The 17,098-nt window shown below is 56.1% G+C and overlaps 1 protein-coding gene across 1 annotated transcript in view; it reads right to left on the bottom strand.

Moving 5' to 3' along the window:
* WHRN (whirlin) overlaps window positions 1–17,098 on the bottom strand; it is a 94,319-nt gene that overhangs the window by 4,513 nt on the left and 72,708 nt on the right. Inside the window, exons 4-8 of the mRNA XM_047068409.1 lie at window positions 16,668–16,870; window positions 15,555–15,591; window positions 14,127–14,339; window positions 13,161–13,370; window positions 1,130–1,201 (exon numbers count right to left, since the gene is read on the bottom strand). Coding sequence (XP_046924365.1) covers window positions 1,130–1,201; window positions 13,161–13,370; window positions 14,127–14,339; window positions 15,555–15,591; window positions 16,668–16,870 — 735 coding nt within the window. The remainder of the gene's footprint in view (window positions 1–1,129; window positions 1,202–13,160; window positions 13,371–14,126; window positions 14,340–15,554; window positions 15,592–16,667; window positions 16,871–17,098) is intronic.

The raw sequence follows: 17,098 nt of genomic DNA on the forward strand, positions 1-17,098 counted from the left end.
CGTCCTGCTCTCTAGGCTCTTGGCCACACGGCTCTGAATAATGCAACACCCGAGTGGAAAACTTCTCCCCCCATCTCAGCAGCTGATAAGCGTCGGGAACTTGGAGGGCGTCTCTGGGGAATGGCACCGTTACCTTTGGGAACTGAAGTTCTTGGCGTCAGCCAGGACTTATCACAGGGAACAAGACTTAATTAGAGGTGGATGGAGAGAAGGGCAAAACGCACAACAACAAAAAAAAGCATTCCTTTGGCTTTTCTTGTTAGAAGGTTATCATGGCCACTAGAGACAGGAGATGTGCAGGACTGGAGTGAGAGAGAATGGATAGAAGGTGACAGTCACATGGGCTCGGGGGCTGTGTGGTCCTGGGCAAGTCACAGCACCTCTCTAAGTGCATCTCCGGGCAATGGGGAAACCTGGATCTACCTGGCAGAGGTGAGGGGATGTGAGGGACCACGTGTGTAATGTGCTAGCAGGTGCACGGGAAGTGGCAGCTATGGGTACGGCCATTGCTATTTCCCTCTGCCTATGCCAACATACAACACTTGCAAAGCTCGGACGGCAGTGTGTCCCAAATGCTTTACTTAAATGAACTAATGTACCTCCCGCCACAAACTTGTGGGGTAGGGACACGATTATTATCCCCATTTTACAGAGGGGAAAACCGAGGCACAGAGAGGTTAAGAAACCTGCCCAAAGTCACACAGTGGCAGAGGTGGGATTTGAACCCAGGCAGTCTGGCTCCAGAGTCCAGGCCGTTCAGAAGTCATCCGGGTCAGAACTGCACAGTGATGCTGCCGGGGCTGCTGATGTGGACACAGCCGAGGCCACATTTAACTTCCATTTCCAGGGTGGTCATGTGGCCTCTTCAGGGAGTTCACACACTCCACGTTTCAGTACTTGTTATGATCACGTTCAGACAACGTATCAAAAGTAACACCAACTCAGCAAACAAACAGCCTGACGCCCACCCCAGTCCTGGGCGCTGCTGGAGAAGCCTGAGTGACGCCCTTGTGCACGGGCCTGGGGCTGGGTCTGAGGGCCTCTGGCTCTCACCAAGAAGCCAGTCCCCAGGGCCTCAGGCAGACCAGGAAGGGCAAAACCTCACTGCGGGAACCAGAGAGGGTCTTACCAGGGAAACATCTGGGAGGGTGCTCATATTGCCCTGGACAGCCTCACCAGTTTCCTCCAGGTCCAGAGTGTTCTAGAAATGGAGAAGAGAGCAATGTGAGCAAATATAAACCGAGAGGAAAAAAGCAGTTTGCCCTCCGAGATACCAAAATCCGTGCTGGGCCCCGGGACACCTTCCTGTGGTTTATGCGTGTCCCAACAGGGCTCACTCTTGTAGAATTTACACATTAAAATTAATGTCCGTTTTCCTGCCGGTCATCTTAAAATCAATTTTTCTTTGAAGCTTCTCCGGGCCTCCCCTGAACTATCTGGAGATGCTGTGGGGTGGCCCTGGCCTGGCCCGGGAATTCCCAAAGCTGAGCCCCGGGCTCCGGGCCCTCATGCTCAGAGCTTCCAAAGCCTGAAGGTGCTCGTGGACAGAATCCCAGGAAGGTGTGAAAATGGCAGGACGCACAGGAGAGGTGGGTGGGCAAGTCTCTCTTTTAATTTAGTGGCTTCAATTGTGAGTCAGGCGGTTAAAGTTTACATAGACCTTATTTTGCAAAAACGCCCGTTTTCTGCTTCCTTTGCTAACTTGAGGAAGAAGCCTCAAGCTCTGTCAAGTGGCGCTGAGCTGCTGAGGGCATCTCTAGGTGGTCCCTGGGAGGCTGAGCAGTGCCCCTGTCAAAAGTAGCTCCTGAGGCCTCAGGGGAGCCATTCCTCCACCCCACAGAACCCAGGATGGCAACAGAGCCTCCACAACCAGCACCTGGCTCGTGTCTCAAGTGTAGCCCTCAACACTGAGCAGTCTCAATGCTCCACTGGTGAGGGCCTGGGGCCACAGAGGAGGCGAGACCCCACCCCTGCCTTCTGTAGCCTGGAGCCAGTGGAAGGGACACAGACAAGCAAGGAGGAGACTGTGCACAGAGCTAGGAGATACAGGCATAGAAGCGGCTGGGGTGGGGTTATCAAGGAAGGCTTCCTGGAGTAGGGAGCATGGCTTAAAGCTGAGTCTTGTGGGTCTTGAGCTGGGCAAAGGAGGGAATGATGGTGTTTCAGAGGGAAGGGCGTGCAGAAAGCAGGGAGGAGCTTTGAGAATTTTCGAGCAGTTCCACGTGACTCAAGCATGGAGCTGCTGGGACTTGAGGCTGAGGGCAGCGGGTTGCCATGGAGATGTGGTCAAGTTTGTCTTCTATGAAGGTTCCCTTTGCTCACTTCCTCTCCAGCCACACTAGAACAATGCGGGCATGTCAGGGCCTTCACACTGGCTGTTCCCTCTGCCTGGAACATGCTTCCCCTCAGCTATCCACAAGGCATGCCTTCTTCTTACCTCCTTCAAATTCTTCCCCAAATTATCACCTCCTCGAAGGCGGCTATCTTCACAACCCCACCTAAAATCACAACCCCCCCCCCATCCCCTGCCCTGCTTTATTTTTCTGCTTTACGCTGACCACCATTCTTCACCCAGCAGCAGGATGTAAACCTGGAAATGTAAGTCAGATAACGCATTGCTCAGAACCCTCCAGGGTCTTTCCGTTTTCCCTGGAGAAAATTCCAAAGTCTGCAATCACTGTGCCCAATGAGCGGGCCCTTTCTTGCTACTTCAACAGGAAGGGATGGTTCCTGCCTCAGGGCCTTTGCATTCACTGCTCTCCCTTGTTCCCACAGCACTCCTGACTCACTCCGTCACTTCATTCAGCTCTGACCTCAGCAAGGCCTTCCTGGACCAGCCCCGTCTGAAACAGCACCTCTAACCCCTGACCGCACTTCATTTTTCTGTGTAAGGTTTATCACCACCTTATTGTTTGTCTCTCCCATTAGCATGACAACTCCTCAACGGTAAGACTACCTGGTCCCTACTCTATCCTCAGTGTTTAGGATAGTTGCTGCTTGACAAATATTTACTAGGCAAATGAATGAATCGATGGGCGAATGAATGAATGAATCGATCACTCTGGCTGTCATGGAGGAGGCCCCAGCAGGCAGAGAATTAAGCAGGGCAATGACTCTCGATCATCGCAGGGAACAGTAACGGTGAAGGCAGCGGGTTGGGATGGAAGGGGCTCACGGGTGCTACGCTCCCTGGAGCCCAGGCTCTCAGGTCACTCCACACTGATCCCCATCTCGAATGATGCTCCTGGAGCCTTGAACATCCCGGGCAGGCAAAGGGCACGTCATCACAAAGACCAGTCACGGGAACCCACCAGTAAGACACTTGGCTCTCCCGGCTTGGAGCCTTTCACACCCAGGGCTCCTCATCTGGTCCCGTGATGCCTCTGGGGGCAATGTCAGGCTGGGACACCTGCCCCGTTTTACCAACAAAGCTGAGGCTCACATGCAGACTTCAGCCTCCCGTCTCCACCGCCGTCCCCTGCATGCCGCTGGCAGCCTCAGCGATGCAGAGAGTGGGGGATCCTTGGTGGGGGAGGGCAGTGATGGGGCTGCTCTGGCACTCACTGGTTTAGTGACACCACTTGTGGCTTCTCTGATGTCACATCCAGCTCTACCACTCACAGCCAAGTGACGGAGGGCAAATCACTGATGTGCTCTGTGCCGGTTTCCTCATCTGCAGAATGGGTTAACAGCAGTCCCGCTCTCATGGGGCTGATGCATTAGCACTAAAAAATGCTCCGAACAAGGTCTGGCACAATATAGGAGGGCGGGCTACTGTTATATCAGAAGCCTGGGACCTGGCAAACCCACCCCAGCAACCTAACCACTGCCTGGGCCCATGTGAACACTTGAGTGCAAATGCAAGAGCAGTCTCCCTCCTCCCAAACCGGAATGAGTCCGGCACTCCCCAGAAATAGTACAGCTGGGCACCACCAACTGCCCAGGGTTAAGGTGAGCGGCGAGGCAGGGCTGGTCGTGTGCGATGACTTCCCCGAGAGGGGTCAGAGGCCTGGGAGGTGTCTATGGCAAAGGCAAGAGGGACCTCTGCCATTCTCAAATGCAGTCACTGCCAGCTGTCTCCAGATTCAACCTGCGGGCAGCCCGGGGGCTCAAATGACAGTCCTTGGTAGGACCAGAGGCACGGGATTCTGTCCTGTTCCGGCATCTTTGGAGTTTTGAGCACTCATCTGGCCAACAAGCAGTTTTGGCTCATGGGGATACATGATGAGCAGGTCACTGTGTTCCTAACACCCAGGAGAGGGCCATGCACACAGTAGGTGCCCACACGTTTTCGCTCAGGATCACTGATGGGGCCGGCGGTCGTACCTGGGCCACTGGGAGGGAAACAGGAAGCATCCGGAGCCCTGACAACACAAGCATGCCTCTGCCATGCATCGCAGAGCGGGTGTGACCGTCTCTCAGAAGGGTATCAGAGATCGATCCACAAACTGGGGACGACCACGCGCCAGGCCCTCTGCTGAGCATTTTACTTACTCGATCTCACTGGATTCTCATGGGATCATCTCATTGGATTCTCATGGGAGACAGGCACTGGGATTGTCCCTGGCTCACATCATTTACACTTAAGCTCAGGGAGGGAGGTGACCTGTCCGAGACCACACGGCCATGCTACAGCAGATCAGGTTTCTAACCCAGGTAGGGGTGGCCCCAGAGCCCATGCAACACTTCCCCAGAATTGGGTAGGGCCCTGATATCACAGGAACCAGAGGGCCCTGGGAGCGACCCTCTCTGAAACGAAGCCATAGAGCCATCACCGGCCCCTGGCCTCAGCCCATTCCTTGCTGTTAACAGCAGCCCGGAACCAACAGTGAAGGCAGGCATGGCAAGTGGGGAGGATGAGGGTGGAGTGGGGACAAACATCCAGCCCTGGGAGCAAGGCCTCTAGTGGAGCAAAGAGCAGATGGGTCAGAGCCGGGCCCTGCCAGACTCCATCTGCCAGATCCAGACGCTCAGGAGCCCCGAGTCCCCGAGCCATGTTCCTTGTGCATCTGAAATAGCTGCAGACAGCAGGCTAAGAACCCCGGGGATGCGTCAGCAGAAACGCTCGAGGAACAGACTTCGAGAGGAGGATCAAGGTCAGCGCTCGCGCAGGAGCCGGCTTGTGTCCTGGCCGCCTCGCCGGCCCCACCCCCACCCTGCCAGCAGCTTGGGGCCCCCTTCCGCCTGCAGAGGCCAGAGACCAGCTGAATGTTTAGACTCGGGGCTCCATCAGTCCTGAGTCTCCAGCTGAGGTCACTGAGGTTCAGAGAGGGAAGGCCACCTGCCCAAGGTCACACAGCAAGCGCGAGGCGGAAGCTGAGCCATCTGCAAGGTCTGACTCTGTTATTCAGACTGCTTGCCACAGGACCCAGGATGCCCTCAGGACCTGCTGTCGTTGCTCCCCCGGCTCCTTCCTCCTCAAATCAGCGGCAGCTCAGAAAAATTGGCTTCCTCTCAGAGGAAAGAACTTCTTTTCGTTCAAGTTGCCACGGTGAGGGCCCGTATAGTCCAGGCGTCTGGTTGGAGGGGACTCTGGGTCCAAAATAAAGTGAGACGGTGGAAGGCAATCACCTGTGCTGACCTCTGCCAGGTGGACTCACGGTTCTGGAAGCGCTACTGCTTCCTGGCCCAGGTATCACCTCAGCAAAACGAGGCTCTCCCCTCCCTTCCCCCCTGCTCCTGCCCAACTCCCTGCTATCCCTCTCCTACATCCCTTCATTAGGACAGGAGGGCCCTTACGTAAAGGTGCTATTTTCAGCTCTTTGTTCTTCTTGCTTCTTTACGCTGATGTCAGGACAACAGGCTCCCCCCAACTCTGCCCCTAAATGCACCAGAGGCCTCTGGATATGGGGAAACTGAGACTCCGAGTCACAAAACTTCCTGGAAGGTCACTTATGGGGGCCAAGATTTCCGCAGGAGGCCGGTGGGAGGGACAGAGGAAGGAAAAGCAGAGAGGGGAGTAAGGGAGAAGGAAGAGAAGGAAGGCAGGAGGGAGAAGGGGAGAGCAAGGAAGGACAGAGAAAAGCAAGGCACGGTGCCAGCCAGAGCTGGGGCTGCCATCAGCCCAGGAAGGTCGGGGTGTCGGAGGGGGCTTGACAGTGACATGAGCTGGGTAGGGCCAGCCTCCCTGGAGTGAAGGGGACAGGACTGGGGGGTCCGAAAGGAACATGGAGCGGGAACCTGGGGGGACGGCCATGCTGGCAGAGACAGGATCGTTGTGCTCCTGAGCTCTCCAAGCACAGGGTGGGGCGGGAAGTCTGGAAGCTGATGGGGAAGGGCAGGGGGGTGCACTGGGAGAGAGAGGATCCCCAAACAGGGCACTGGAACCCACACTCGCCGCTGTGGCCGAGGCCGTGGGAACTGCCCCGGTGCCCGGCCAGCTCTGGGCGCTTTCACCAGCTGTCCGCTCCTGCCTTTGTGCTTGAGCATCAAGCCACAGAAGTGCCCGGGAGGGCCCGTGTGGCGCAGACAGACCGCGCTTCCTTCTGTCGTCCTGCATCTCCCTCCCCATGGCCTCAGGACAAGGGCTTCACTCAGCGGACAGAGAGTGTGACCCAGAATCTCCAGGTCAGTGTTGGAAGAGCCCTTAAGACAGGCGCTGGAAAGCAGGGCTCCAGGAGGGATGTGGTGACCCAAGAACCCAGCCGAGGGAAAGCACCGCATCTCTACCTGCATTAACCTCCAACCCAAATGTCACATCTCCTTCCTTATAAACGGAGGCAACACAGCCCGGAAGAATCAGGCTCTGGAGGAGCAGGGCTGGCCTATGTCGACTTGCTTGTTTGCTAGAAACGGCTTCCAGGACCCCCGCCCCCCCCAAGCGTCCACACGGAGGCAAGTGCACCACAAAGGGCTGGCCGCGAGGTCCGTTCCTTATTTCAGACACCCGCTGATGCAAAGCTGCCCCGATGCCCGCTAATGCCTCTGGGGAATTTATGGCTCTGAGGGTGCAGGGGGCTCGTGCCAAGGCCTCTCAGGAGGAAGTGGGCTGTTGGACGCAAGCAGACAAGTTGGCCTCGCCCCGCCCCCACCTGGCACTGAGCGGCCTCCTGGGACACAGGGTACAGAGCCAGCCTGCCTGACGACACAGGAGTAGCTCCGCCAGGTCACCCCATCTGCACACCCCCCTGAGCTCTCTCCACACACACGGGAAGCATCTTACAAGATGCAAACAAGGGCGCCTGGGTCTTGATTTCGCCCGGGTCATGATCCCAGGGTCGTGGGATCAAGTCCCACGTTGGGCTCTGTGCAGAGCGTGGAGCCTGCTTAAGACTCTCTCTCTCTCTCTCTCTCTCTCTCTCTCTCTCTCTCTCTCTCTTTGTCCCTTTCCCCTACTCACAATGCTGTCTTTAAAAAAAGAGAAAGTGCAAACAACATCATGTCACTTCCTTACTGAAGACCCTTAGTGGTGTTTCACGGTTTCAGGATTAAGCCCAAGTCCCTGGCGGCTCCTGCTAACCCCCCACCCTCTCCTCTTCGCCCTACTGACCTCCTATGGTTCCTTCCAGGGTCCATAAGCCTCGAGCTCAGGGCCCTTGCACGTGCCGATCTGGCCCCTCAGCTGCCTTGCCTTGTGTATCGCCCGGCTGATGCCAGTGACTTCAGATCTCAGCTCAAACATCTCTTCCCTCACGTCCTGGATTGGTCAGGGCCCCAGTCCCCGACCCATTTGTCAGAGCAAGGATTATGCAGGTGATCTGATTCAAGGCTGCCTCCCCGACTAGACGTGCTAAGCTTTGGGACAGCAGGTGCTGTTGTCTCTTTCGCGCACGGCGACCAGTGGCCCACTCAGAGCCTGGCGTGTGGGAGGTGCTCAGGGAATGCTTGCTGCAGGAGCGGGTGATGAATGGGTGAAGGGTTGGGATCCTTCCAGCTTCCCCACTGGGGGACGACTTGCCCGGCAGAGGACTCCCTAAACCCATCCAGGCTGGACCAAGGGCAGAACACAGGAGGAGGAGGAAGGTCCTCTGACTGTCTGCTCCCTGTTTCTGGAGAGAGCTGCCTTGACAATCAGGGCATCTCTGTAGCTGAGAGGGCCTGAGACAGGCCTGAGCTTCTCCACCCTCCTTTCGCCCTAGATGAGGAGGAAAGTGTGGGGGCCACAGGAGAGCAAAGTGCTGACGGCCACACCCAGCACCCTCTTCCCACCTCACCTCATGGGAACAGGAGCAGTAGGCCTTTAGAGGCAGGGCCCCTGCTACAGCATCCTTTGGTGGGCTAGGGAAGCCCCTTTCCAGGCACATGAGAGGCCTGACGTGCAAACCTCTCAATTCTAGGCGGAAAGGGGCTGTGGTTAAGCCTGGGGCAAGTCCACCACCCCTGACCCCAGCGGCACCTGCTTTGTAGGTCCAGGGCTGGCCTGGGCCTCTACAACCGCTGTTCCCCTGAAGGCCTCTGTGGCGCCCTGTCCCAGCCGTTAGAGCATCAGCAGAACGGGCTCCCAAGTACTCCACACCTCCAAGTCTGCTCCCGAGCTCACGGATTCTTCACGACGATCCACACGTGGCTGGTCTTATCAGCCAGCGTACAGATATGGAAACTGAGGCTTCAAAAGCTTAAGTCACCTGTCCAAGGTGACACGGCTTCTACCTGGGAGAGCCAGCCTGTCTGTGGAATTCCAGAGCCTGTGTGCCCAAGCCCCTCTGCCACGGGCTGGCTGGCACCAGATAAGGGCTTCAAGAAACGGCACGCAGGCCTTTATTCTGCTCAGCTTCCCTGGCTGACATCTGTATGGGAGGGGAGTGACACTGGAGGCAGGAAAAATTCCCAGGGCTGGCTCTCTATTAGACAAATGGAAAATAAACACAATTTGTCGATGGGGGAAGGCTGCATCTGATTTCCTTTGATCGATTTTGTCTGGCTTGAGGGAAAACGGCTGCGGAATGAGCCACGTTTAACCTGGGATTGATAACTGCACCATGAGATCCGCAGAACTGGGGCTAAATGGAAACCGGTTCCATCTAGGGCAACTGTCTGGGGCATCTGGGTCACAAGAGCCAGCTGCCTGCCACTCGGCCCGTCTGAACACCAGATCAGAGGACATTTTCCTACGATGTGGGAGGGAGATGTTTCTAAGGCTGGAGTGTTAGAAGATAATCCTGAGCGGCCAGGGAGTGCGGATTCATTTCAGTCTCTGCTCCACAATCCCCAGGCCCCGGCTCTGTCCCAGAGCCAGGCTGGCACTGGGCACCCAGACAGGAGAAAGATATGGTCCCGGCCTGCATCCCAGCAGCGTCTCCCTGTTTACCAGGGAGGACAAACTCGGGGAGAGGTTAGAGCCGTGTGACAGGCATTTTAACAGACAGGAAAGCAGGTGAGCTCCATGAGGCATGGGGTCTGGGCCGCAAGAAAGAAATGCCTTCGGCTTCTGTCCATCCAGATTCGGGGGGTTGTGGGTCACTCAGCATCACCGCAGTAAAAGCTAACGGACACATACGTGCTGGTGTTGCAGACCAGCGTCTGGCACTTGGTGACGAACAGGTTAATACTGAATCCTGACTCTACCATGCCCTCACTGAGCGACCTGGAGTGAGTCCCTTCTCTCTAGGATTTGTGTTCTTCCCTTTACAATGGAGATCACGGCGGTACCTGCCAGTCCTAGTAACTGGGAAGCTCAAAAAGATACAACTGGAAAGCATTATCACAGTCCCATGGAGAACTCTCTAAAATACCAATTACTACTATCACTGAGAAAGGCCCCAAGTGCGCCTGGGTGGCTCAGTCAGGTAGGCATCCCACTTTGGCTCAGGTCATGGTCTCAAGGTTTGTGGATTCGAGCCCCACATCGGGCTCTGAGCTGACAGCTTGGAGGCTGGAGCCTGCTATGGGTTCTGTGTTTCCCTTTATCTCTCTGCCCCTCCCGAGCTTGTGCTGTCTCTCTCTCTCAAAAATAAATAAATAAGAATTTTTTTTTTTAAAAAAGGCCCCAATTATTAATATGGGCCAGGTTCTGGGCTGGGCACTAGGGATTCAATGGTGACTCCAGATATCATCACTGCTGTGGTCAAGGGGAGTAGCCAGCCAGGCTTGTAAACATTATTAGAATATAATGAGACAAGAGTCATGACAATAGGAAATCCAGGGGGCTGGAGGAGGCACAGGGAAGTCAGAAAATCAGGGAAGTCTTCTGGGAAGAGGGAGCATGTGGGCGTAGGGGGCTGATGCACACGTAGGAGATAGCCTGGCCATGAGAAGTGGGAAGGAGAACATTCCAGACAGAGTTTATAACATATAAAAGGCCAAGAGGTCTGTCAACAGCCCCACAGCACAGAAATGATCATCCTCATTTTATAGATCCTAAAACTGAGCTCAGAGAGGTAAAATCACTTTCCGAGGTCACACAGTAAGGAGGTGGCAGGGCTGGGGTTTAAGCTGAGCGCATTCTCACTCCAGAGCCCGAGGAAGCCTGACGAACTGGCAAACAGGAGAGACCGTGAGCATCAAGGAGAACCCCAGTTCCCCACCGGGGCTGGGTGCAGACGTAAGGGAGTGGCAGGCAGGGCCACAGCCCCGGACCTCCGCCCTGGCTAAGGGACTCCCACAGCCCCACCCGGCAGGAAGGACGGTACCTCCATCAGGTCTATTAGCCACAGCAGCCGCTCCTGGGGAGGAAGGGTGGGCAAAAGGCAAAAAGAAAAATACATCAAATAAATATTAGGGATGGGGTGGGTACAGCAGTAAACCTTCTGCCAAACATGCATGCATGCTCACACACACACCCAGAGAAAGGCAAAATAAACACGATTCTCTAAAACCCCTTTTCTATTTGCTTTAAATGCTTTGGGCAGGAATAAAAGACGGATGAAGAAAAGGCTCTGTTGCTATAACTGGGACTCTTTTCAGTATAACTGCCTCCTTGAAGGGAACAGGGGCCACCAGGGCTCTGCAGAAATGACGCCTGTCCTTGAGAACCCCTGTCAGAAGATGGCCATTCCCCTTGGGGCAACCCTGGGACTTGCCAGCAGGCGGGGCTGGGTCATCACCCCCGTTTGGCAGATGGAAAAACTGAGGCTCAGAGAAGAGAAGTGACTTGTCCAAGGTCACACGTGTTAATGAACGGCAGAGCCTGAAGGAGGACCTTGTTCAGGAGACTGGATCAGAGAAAACCTGGATTTCAGAGGGGCCCAAGCCCTATGCCGGCAGCAAAGATCTGAGTCTGAGGGATAGAGCCCCAGGCCGTGCATGTGAGAGCACCTGAGAGTGGATAAGATTGGAGGGGGGTGGCAGATCCTCAGCCCAGTGCTTTCCAGAAGGCTCCAAGTATCTGCAAGGCTGCAGACACAAATCCTCCAAGTGGTTTTCTCCAGCCAGGTTGGGGGAAGTCAGTTAAGAGCAGAGGCTTCACCTGCCCTAGGGGTGTGGACGGCAGTTCTGGGATGCTAGTGCCAATAGGGAGATTACTCATCATTTAATCTTCCCAAGAAGCTGGGCACAGCAGCATCACTGCCCCGGTGCAAGTGGGGAAACTGAGGCACTTGGCGGTAAAGCATGGAGCCAAGACGGGTGGGGGGCCAGCACTTCCCAGGTATGGGGGAGACCCCTGGGCTGGGGCAAGGCCACTGCAGGCCAGCACTCAGCTGGGCATAATAGTTACCCTGACTGCCGTCAGAGCCTTGGGCAAAGGACCTTGGGCCATTCTACCTGTGGGGAAACTGAGGCCCAGAGAAGCCAGGGCTTAAACCTAAATCTCCTGCTTCCCAGGCTAGAACACGCCCCATCCCACCCACTGGACCTCTCACCCCCAGAATTACAGGCTGCAATCCCCTGGTTCTAAAGCACTGGCTCATGGCTCCTTAAGCCCCACATGGACATTACCAAGGCCAATCTCAGTGGAGTCGGACCCACAGGGAAATGGCCCCTCGGGCCAGGTCCCTGCAACCCGAAACCTGCTCATCACCTGGGTGTCACATCAAAGCATGTGCACAGAACCAAACACACAGCCCCAGGAGGGGAACAGCCTCTTCCCTGTCCCCGAAATGATCTGCTCATCCTGGACCGTGACATTGCTTCCAATGCAGCCACATCCAGAGCCCTAGAGGAATGCCTGGCAGCTTCCTGGTCACCCCAGGAAGGGACAAGGACTCCTGGGGAGGAAGGTGACTCAGAATGGTAGGGGTCGGAAGCAGAGGAATAGAAGTTGCTCCAGAAACTCAGATCCTCAGAGCTAAAAACAAAACAAAACAAAAAACAAGCCACGCTGGGAGACGGAGTCTGCAAAGCAAAGGGCGCCGCCCCAGGGCCGTTTCCTGGTGGGTGCAAACTCATCCGTGCCCACTAACCACCGGTATGCAACCTTGGACGTCACTGCACCCCTGGAGCTCCTGTTCCTCCAGCAGGACAACTAACTGCGTCTGTCTCGAGTCGATTGAGATTCCACCTGTAAGAGCTCCCAATTCTGCGTCTGGGAGCAGCAGTGCTTGAGAAACATGCTTTCCCCTGCCCCTTCCACAGGAGAGCGGTGAGGAATGATCCAGAGACAGGAAAGGAGAGCATGAGCCACTCCAACTCTCCTGACCTCCAGCCCCGCTCTTCCTACCAGAAAGACGGTGACACCTGGTTCCCATACCAAGCAGCAAGGCATTTTCTCTGCCCCTTCTTGCAAAGGCCTCCTGGGATTAATTTGCCTCTAAGCATCCTGGTGGCAGAACCCAGGGTGGACCAGATGCTTTTCTGGAGGGCTGGCAAGTCTGGGTGAAAGTCAGGGTGGGTTCCAAAGACAAGAAGGTGTATCTCGGGGAAGATGCCATCACCGTGACCACCATGAATGCACTGCCACGGCTTCTTGTGGGACCCTCCCACGACTGTCACTATTTTCTCTATTTGTCTCATTACTGGTCTTTTTCTCCTTTCTCTCTGAGCGCACCTTCCCCACCCCCCCAACCCCCCCCCCCCCACCAGACCGTGAGCCCAAGAGGCAGGGCCACATCTGCCTCGTTCACTCGCTGTCTCCCACAGCTGTGCCTGGCACGCATCAGGCACTCAGCGATGATGGGGTTTTTTCCCAGGGAAGAAACTGAGGCTCAGAAAGGCAAGGCACAGAGGTGCTAAGGGGTGGTGCTGAGATTCACACCTACGTCGGTCTCACTGCAAAGCCAGTATCTTGGCGCCCCACCCTTGCTGGCCCTCGAGCCAGGGCCAGGGCCAGGGCCGGGGCAGCTCACCCTGGCCGAGCTGACAGTGGTGGAGGTGCCGTGGCTGCCTGTGGATGAGCCCGTGTCGCTGTAGGAGACCGTGGAGTAGGTGTCCCCGGCCCCAGGGCCCGGGGGCTGCCGTGCCTTCATGGACTCGATCTCCCGCCTCAGCACCAGGTGGTCAAAGCGGTCCAGGTCTTGGGGGGAGATGGTGCCTCTCACCTCGGACAGGAGCGAGAACTGGGCATGGGGACAAACAGGGCACTCAGCCCGGGTTTCGCTAGCGGATGGGACCTGTCCCCTGCTACCCCCAATGACCTGCGTGCCAACTAGACCACTGGCCTCCCTCCTTAACCCCCCGTGGCTCCCCACTGTCCTAGAAGAAGTCCAAGCACGATACCCTGAACGCCGGGCCAGCATCATCTGACTCTTCCCTCTCACCCTGTCCTCCCTGGCATCTCATCAGCAAGCACTCGTGACTGCAGCTCCCTGAACACACCGGGCAGCCCCTGGCTGTCCCTCCCACCCAGAATGCCCTTCCCTTAAGCCTTCCCGCATGCAACTGCTCCCAGTGGATTTAATCACTTCTTCCTTTGTGCAGTTTCTGGACCCCAGACTTCCTCGAGAGCAGAGCAGTGTTCTCAAAGCTGGCAGCACGGCACAATCGCCCGGGAGTTGTGGCAAACTCCCATCCACGGATATATGGAGTTAATCAGCCCGGGGGGTGGGGCCCGGGCACTGCTTTTGAAGAGCAATCCAGATGACTCTAAATGTATGCTCAGCATTGACAGCTATTTCACTGGGGCCCCCATCACCGGGGACTTTAACTGACTATGTCCCCAGGAGTCTATGGGCTGGCTTTCCTGGCTGCCTCGGTCACCAGTCTCTGCCCGACTCTTTGTGGGTTCTCAGCAGAGGGGTGGGGGACGGAGGGAGGCAGGGAGGATGCCGAGCCCTGGAGGACTTTTGCCTTGCCCTTGGAGGGGCTCGGGTCACCTTGGCGTGCGTGTTGAGCAGCTCGAACAGGGCCATGACCAGGGCTTCCACGGAGACACTGCCGCCACGGTACTCCTCCAGGTAGTAGGCCATGGTGGCTCGCTCCTGCTCATTCAGCAGGTGCCGTGCCTGCTCCTCCAGCAGCAGGCGCGTCTGGTTGCCCAGGCTGCTCAGGGTCACCTGGGAGCCAGCCGGGCCCTTGTAAAATCCCAGCTGAAAGACAGGAAGACGGGGGTCTGGGAATTCTGAACTGCTCTGGGGCCAAGTGGCCAGGCCACGCCAGTGACCACAGTGCAGAGGGATGAGGTGGGTCCCTCTGTGGCCTCGGCCTACCCGGTGCACCTGCAGGAGACGTTAGTTACAGGTCCGTTCTCAGACCACGAGGCCGTGCGCAGGTGCAAACGGCATTCGCGCCTTACCCCGCACTTTGACATACGTTATCTCATCAGATCCTGAAACCAATCAGAGTCGAGCAGTTTTATTATGGCTCCCAATTTATTCTCCAGGTTTCAGTATCTCCCTTGGTAAACTGGGGATAACAGTAACCTTACTTCCAAAATATGGTGCAGATCTGCACACACTCTCCACCCCCTCCTCGCCACTGCCTCAAGCGTCATTGGGAGGTGTGACTAAGATGCCATTGGGGGGGAGGGTGTCCCCGCTCCTCCCCTCTTCCTCCCCCATCACCTATGCAGAGCTGCTGAAATGATCTTGTAATAATAGGAATCGCGTAATCCTGCTCCCCTGCTTAAGCCTTTCCATGGTTAGACGCCAAACCTCTTACGGGCCCACAGAGCCCCACGTGATCTGGGGACCCTGCCTGCCGTCACTCTGTTCCCCGCTCCTGTTCGCTCGCCACACCCCCTTACACTCTCCTTGCCTCCAACAAGCCACCTTTTTGGCACAGTGGGGCTCTGGCACATGCTGCCCCCTCGTGCTCCTGGACCAGACTTTGTTCTGGCTACTCCTATGTAACATTCAGTTCACAGCCCGAGTATCATGTCACCGATTCACAGAGTCCTCACTCGCCCCTCTGCCTCTCACCACCTAAATCAGGTGTCCCATCTGTTAGTCTCTCCCACGCTCCCCAGGACCTTGCCTGATGGCACTGAACGTCTTCTGTGATTAGACACGTGTGCAGGATTTTTTTTTACGTGTGGGGGTCTCCTTCACTAGGTATACCCTCCTCCATGAGGGCAGGAATTGACCTGTTCTGTTCAGTGCCATTAGCCCTGGTACCTGGAACCTGGTGGTGCTCACAGATGTGTGAGGAATGTAAGGGAGGACGGACGAACGGACAGTCGGCGGGCTGCTCAAATGAAATGAGATCATGCACGTGAGTGGCTCCATGCACCTGCCAGGCCCCGAGCCCCCTACACGGGGGTGTATGAAGAAACTACAGATAACCAATGACGGAGAGCTCCCTACCTTGTTTGTCCCTTCCGTTGTAAGATCCCCAGGAAACCTACGAGAAAGACAAACGTGTTCAGCTGAATGGCCGAGCAGTTCTAACAGGCACCAGCAAGGGAAAGGCCAATCTGGAGCGGGGTGAGCAAAAGTGTTGAGAGAACCATGGCCTCCACTCGCTGGGGCTACTCAAGGGCATAGGAACCCCTGGGCAGATGAGCGGCTTCCAGACCCCTCATCAAGCACGGGGGCAGCATTTCTAAAACCACGCAAGGTGAACTCCTGGTTCAGCAGCCCTACAGGACCAGGCAGGTAACACAAGGACAGGAGACAATAAACAGCAAAAGACCTGTGGCCTCGGGGTCAAGGCCAACCTTAGGGAGGGTGGGTGAGGACAGGGGCCAACTGGAGACCCAGAGATGCAACTCGCAGGTGTAGCTCAGCTCCAGCCCAATTTCATGAAGAAACATGCGCTCAAGCCGCTAGAATTCCTGATTTTAAAGCAGCAGCCAGAAGTCAGGGTTTTTGTTTTTGTTTTTTCATGGGAAACTGGATGCCTTTTTAAATGTTGGCAGCTAAATAAAAAAAATTATGATACCGTGCTGGTGAAAAGGAAAGGAGACAGGAGAGGAGGGAAGAAAGGGAAGGAGATGCTGTGGGTGCATCTGGCCCGGGAGGCCACCAACCAGTCTGAGGCTTCTGATTAGAAACCCAAAGCTGACGCGTGAGGCTATCAGCAAGTACACAGCCATCGGCAACTGTGGTCACTTTATGACTCCCACGACCCTTTTCCTCGGGTGACTCACAGGGTTCCTCATTCCCAGAGCTGGATGGGGGCAGGGGTTATGCTCCCCACTTTTGAGACGAAGCATCTAAGGGCCCAGGATTAAGTTAAGTGATTTGCCCCAGGGAAATACAGGATAAGAGAGTTGGCTTATGCAGTTCAGCTTTCCATGGGAAACGGGCCAGGAGAGGAGAAGGGATGTGCCCAAGGTCACGCCTTACAAATGCAAAGGACCCTGGGATGGGACCCCAGGCTCTGAGAATCCTTAGGGATCGGGGTGTGCTGAAGGGATGGGAGGGGGCATCACTGGCTTTCAGTCCCGGGGCTCAGAGTGAGCAGTGCTGCCAGACCCTGCTGAGTTCGTGGTGGTGTCCCCAATCCGGGAACTGGCAATCCACTTGGTCTCATCCACAGTGGTGCGGGCATGGGGCAGCCTCCCGACGTCCTTCACCGTCAGGATCAGGTGCTGGGATGACTTGAGCAGCCTGACCGCCTCGTCATGCAGGACGTTGAGAAAGCTCCGCCCGTTGACCTCCAGAATCTGGTCCCCAACCTGCCAAGACCACCAAACAACAGAGTAATGCCTGGGCTGCTTGTAGGACACCGACTCATGCCAGGGGCTTCAGAGCCCCGATCCCGGTTCTCCACCTAGCCAGCCCGACGAGGAAGTCACGGAGGCCCAGAGAGGTTATGAGGATGCCTGAGGGTCACACAGCAAGTCAATGGCAGAGTCAACTTTCCCATCCTGATCTTGAGCCCATTGGGCTCCTGTCACTAGAAA

The sequence above is a fragment of the Lynx rufus genome, unplaced genomic scaffold (assembly GCF_022079265.1).
Source record: "Lynx rufus isolate CCGP_SWC_20201006 ecotype Redwood Valley unplaced genomic scaffold, mLynRuf1.p SCAF_10, whole genome shotgun sequence".
NCBI lineage: Eukaryota > Metazoa > Chordata > Mammalia > Carnivora > Felidae > Lynx > Lynx rufus.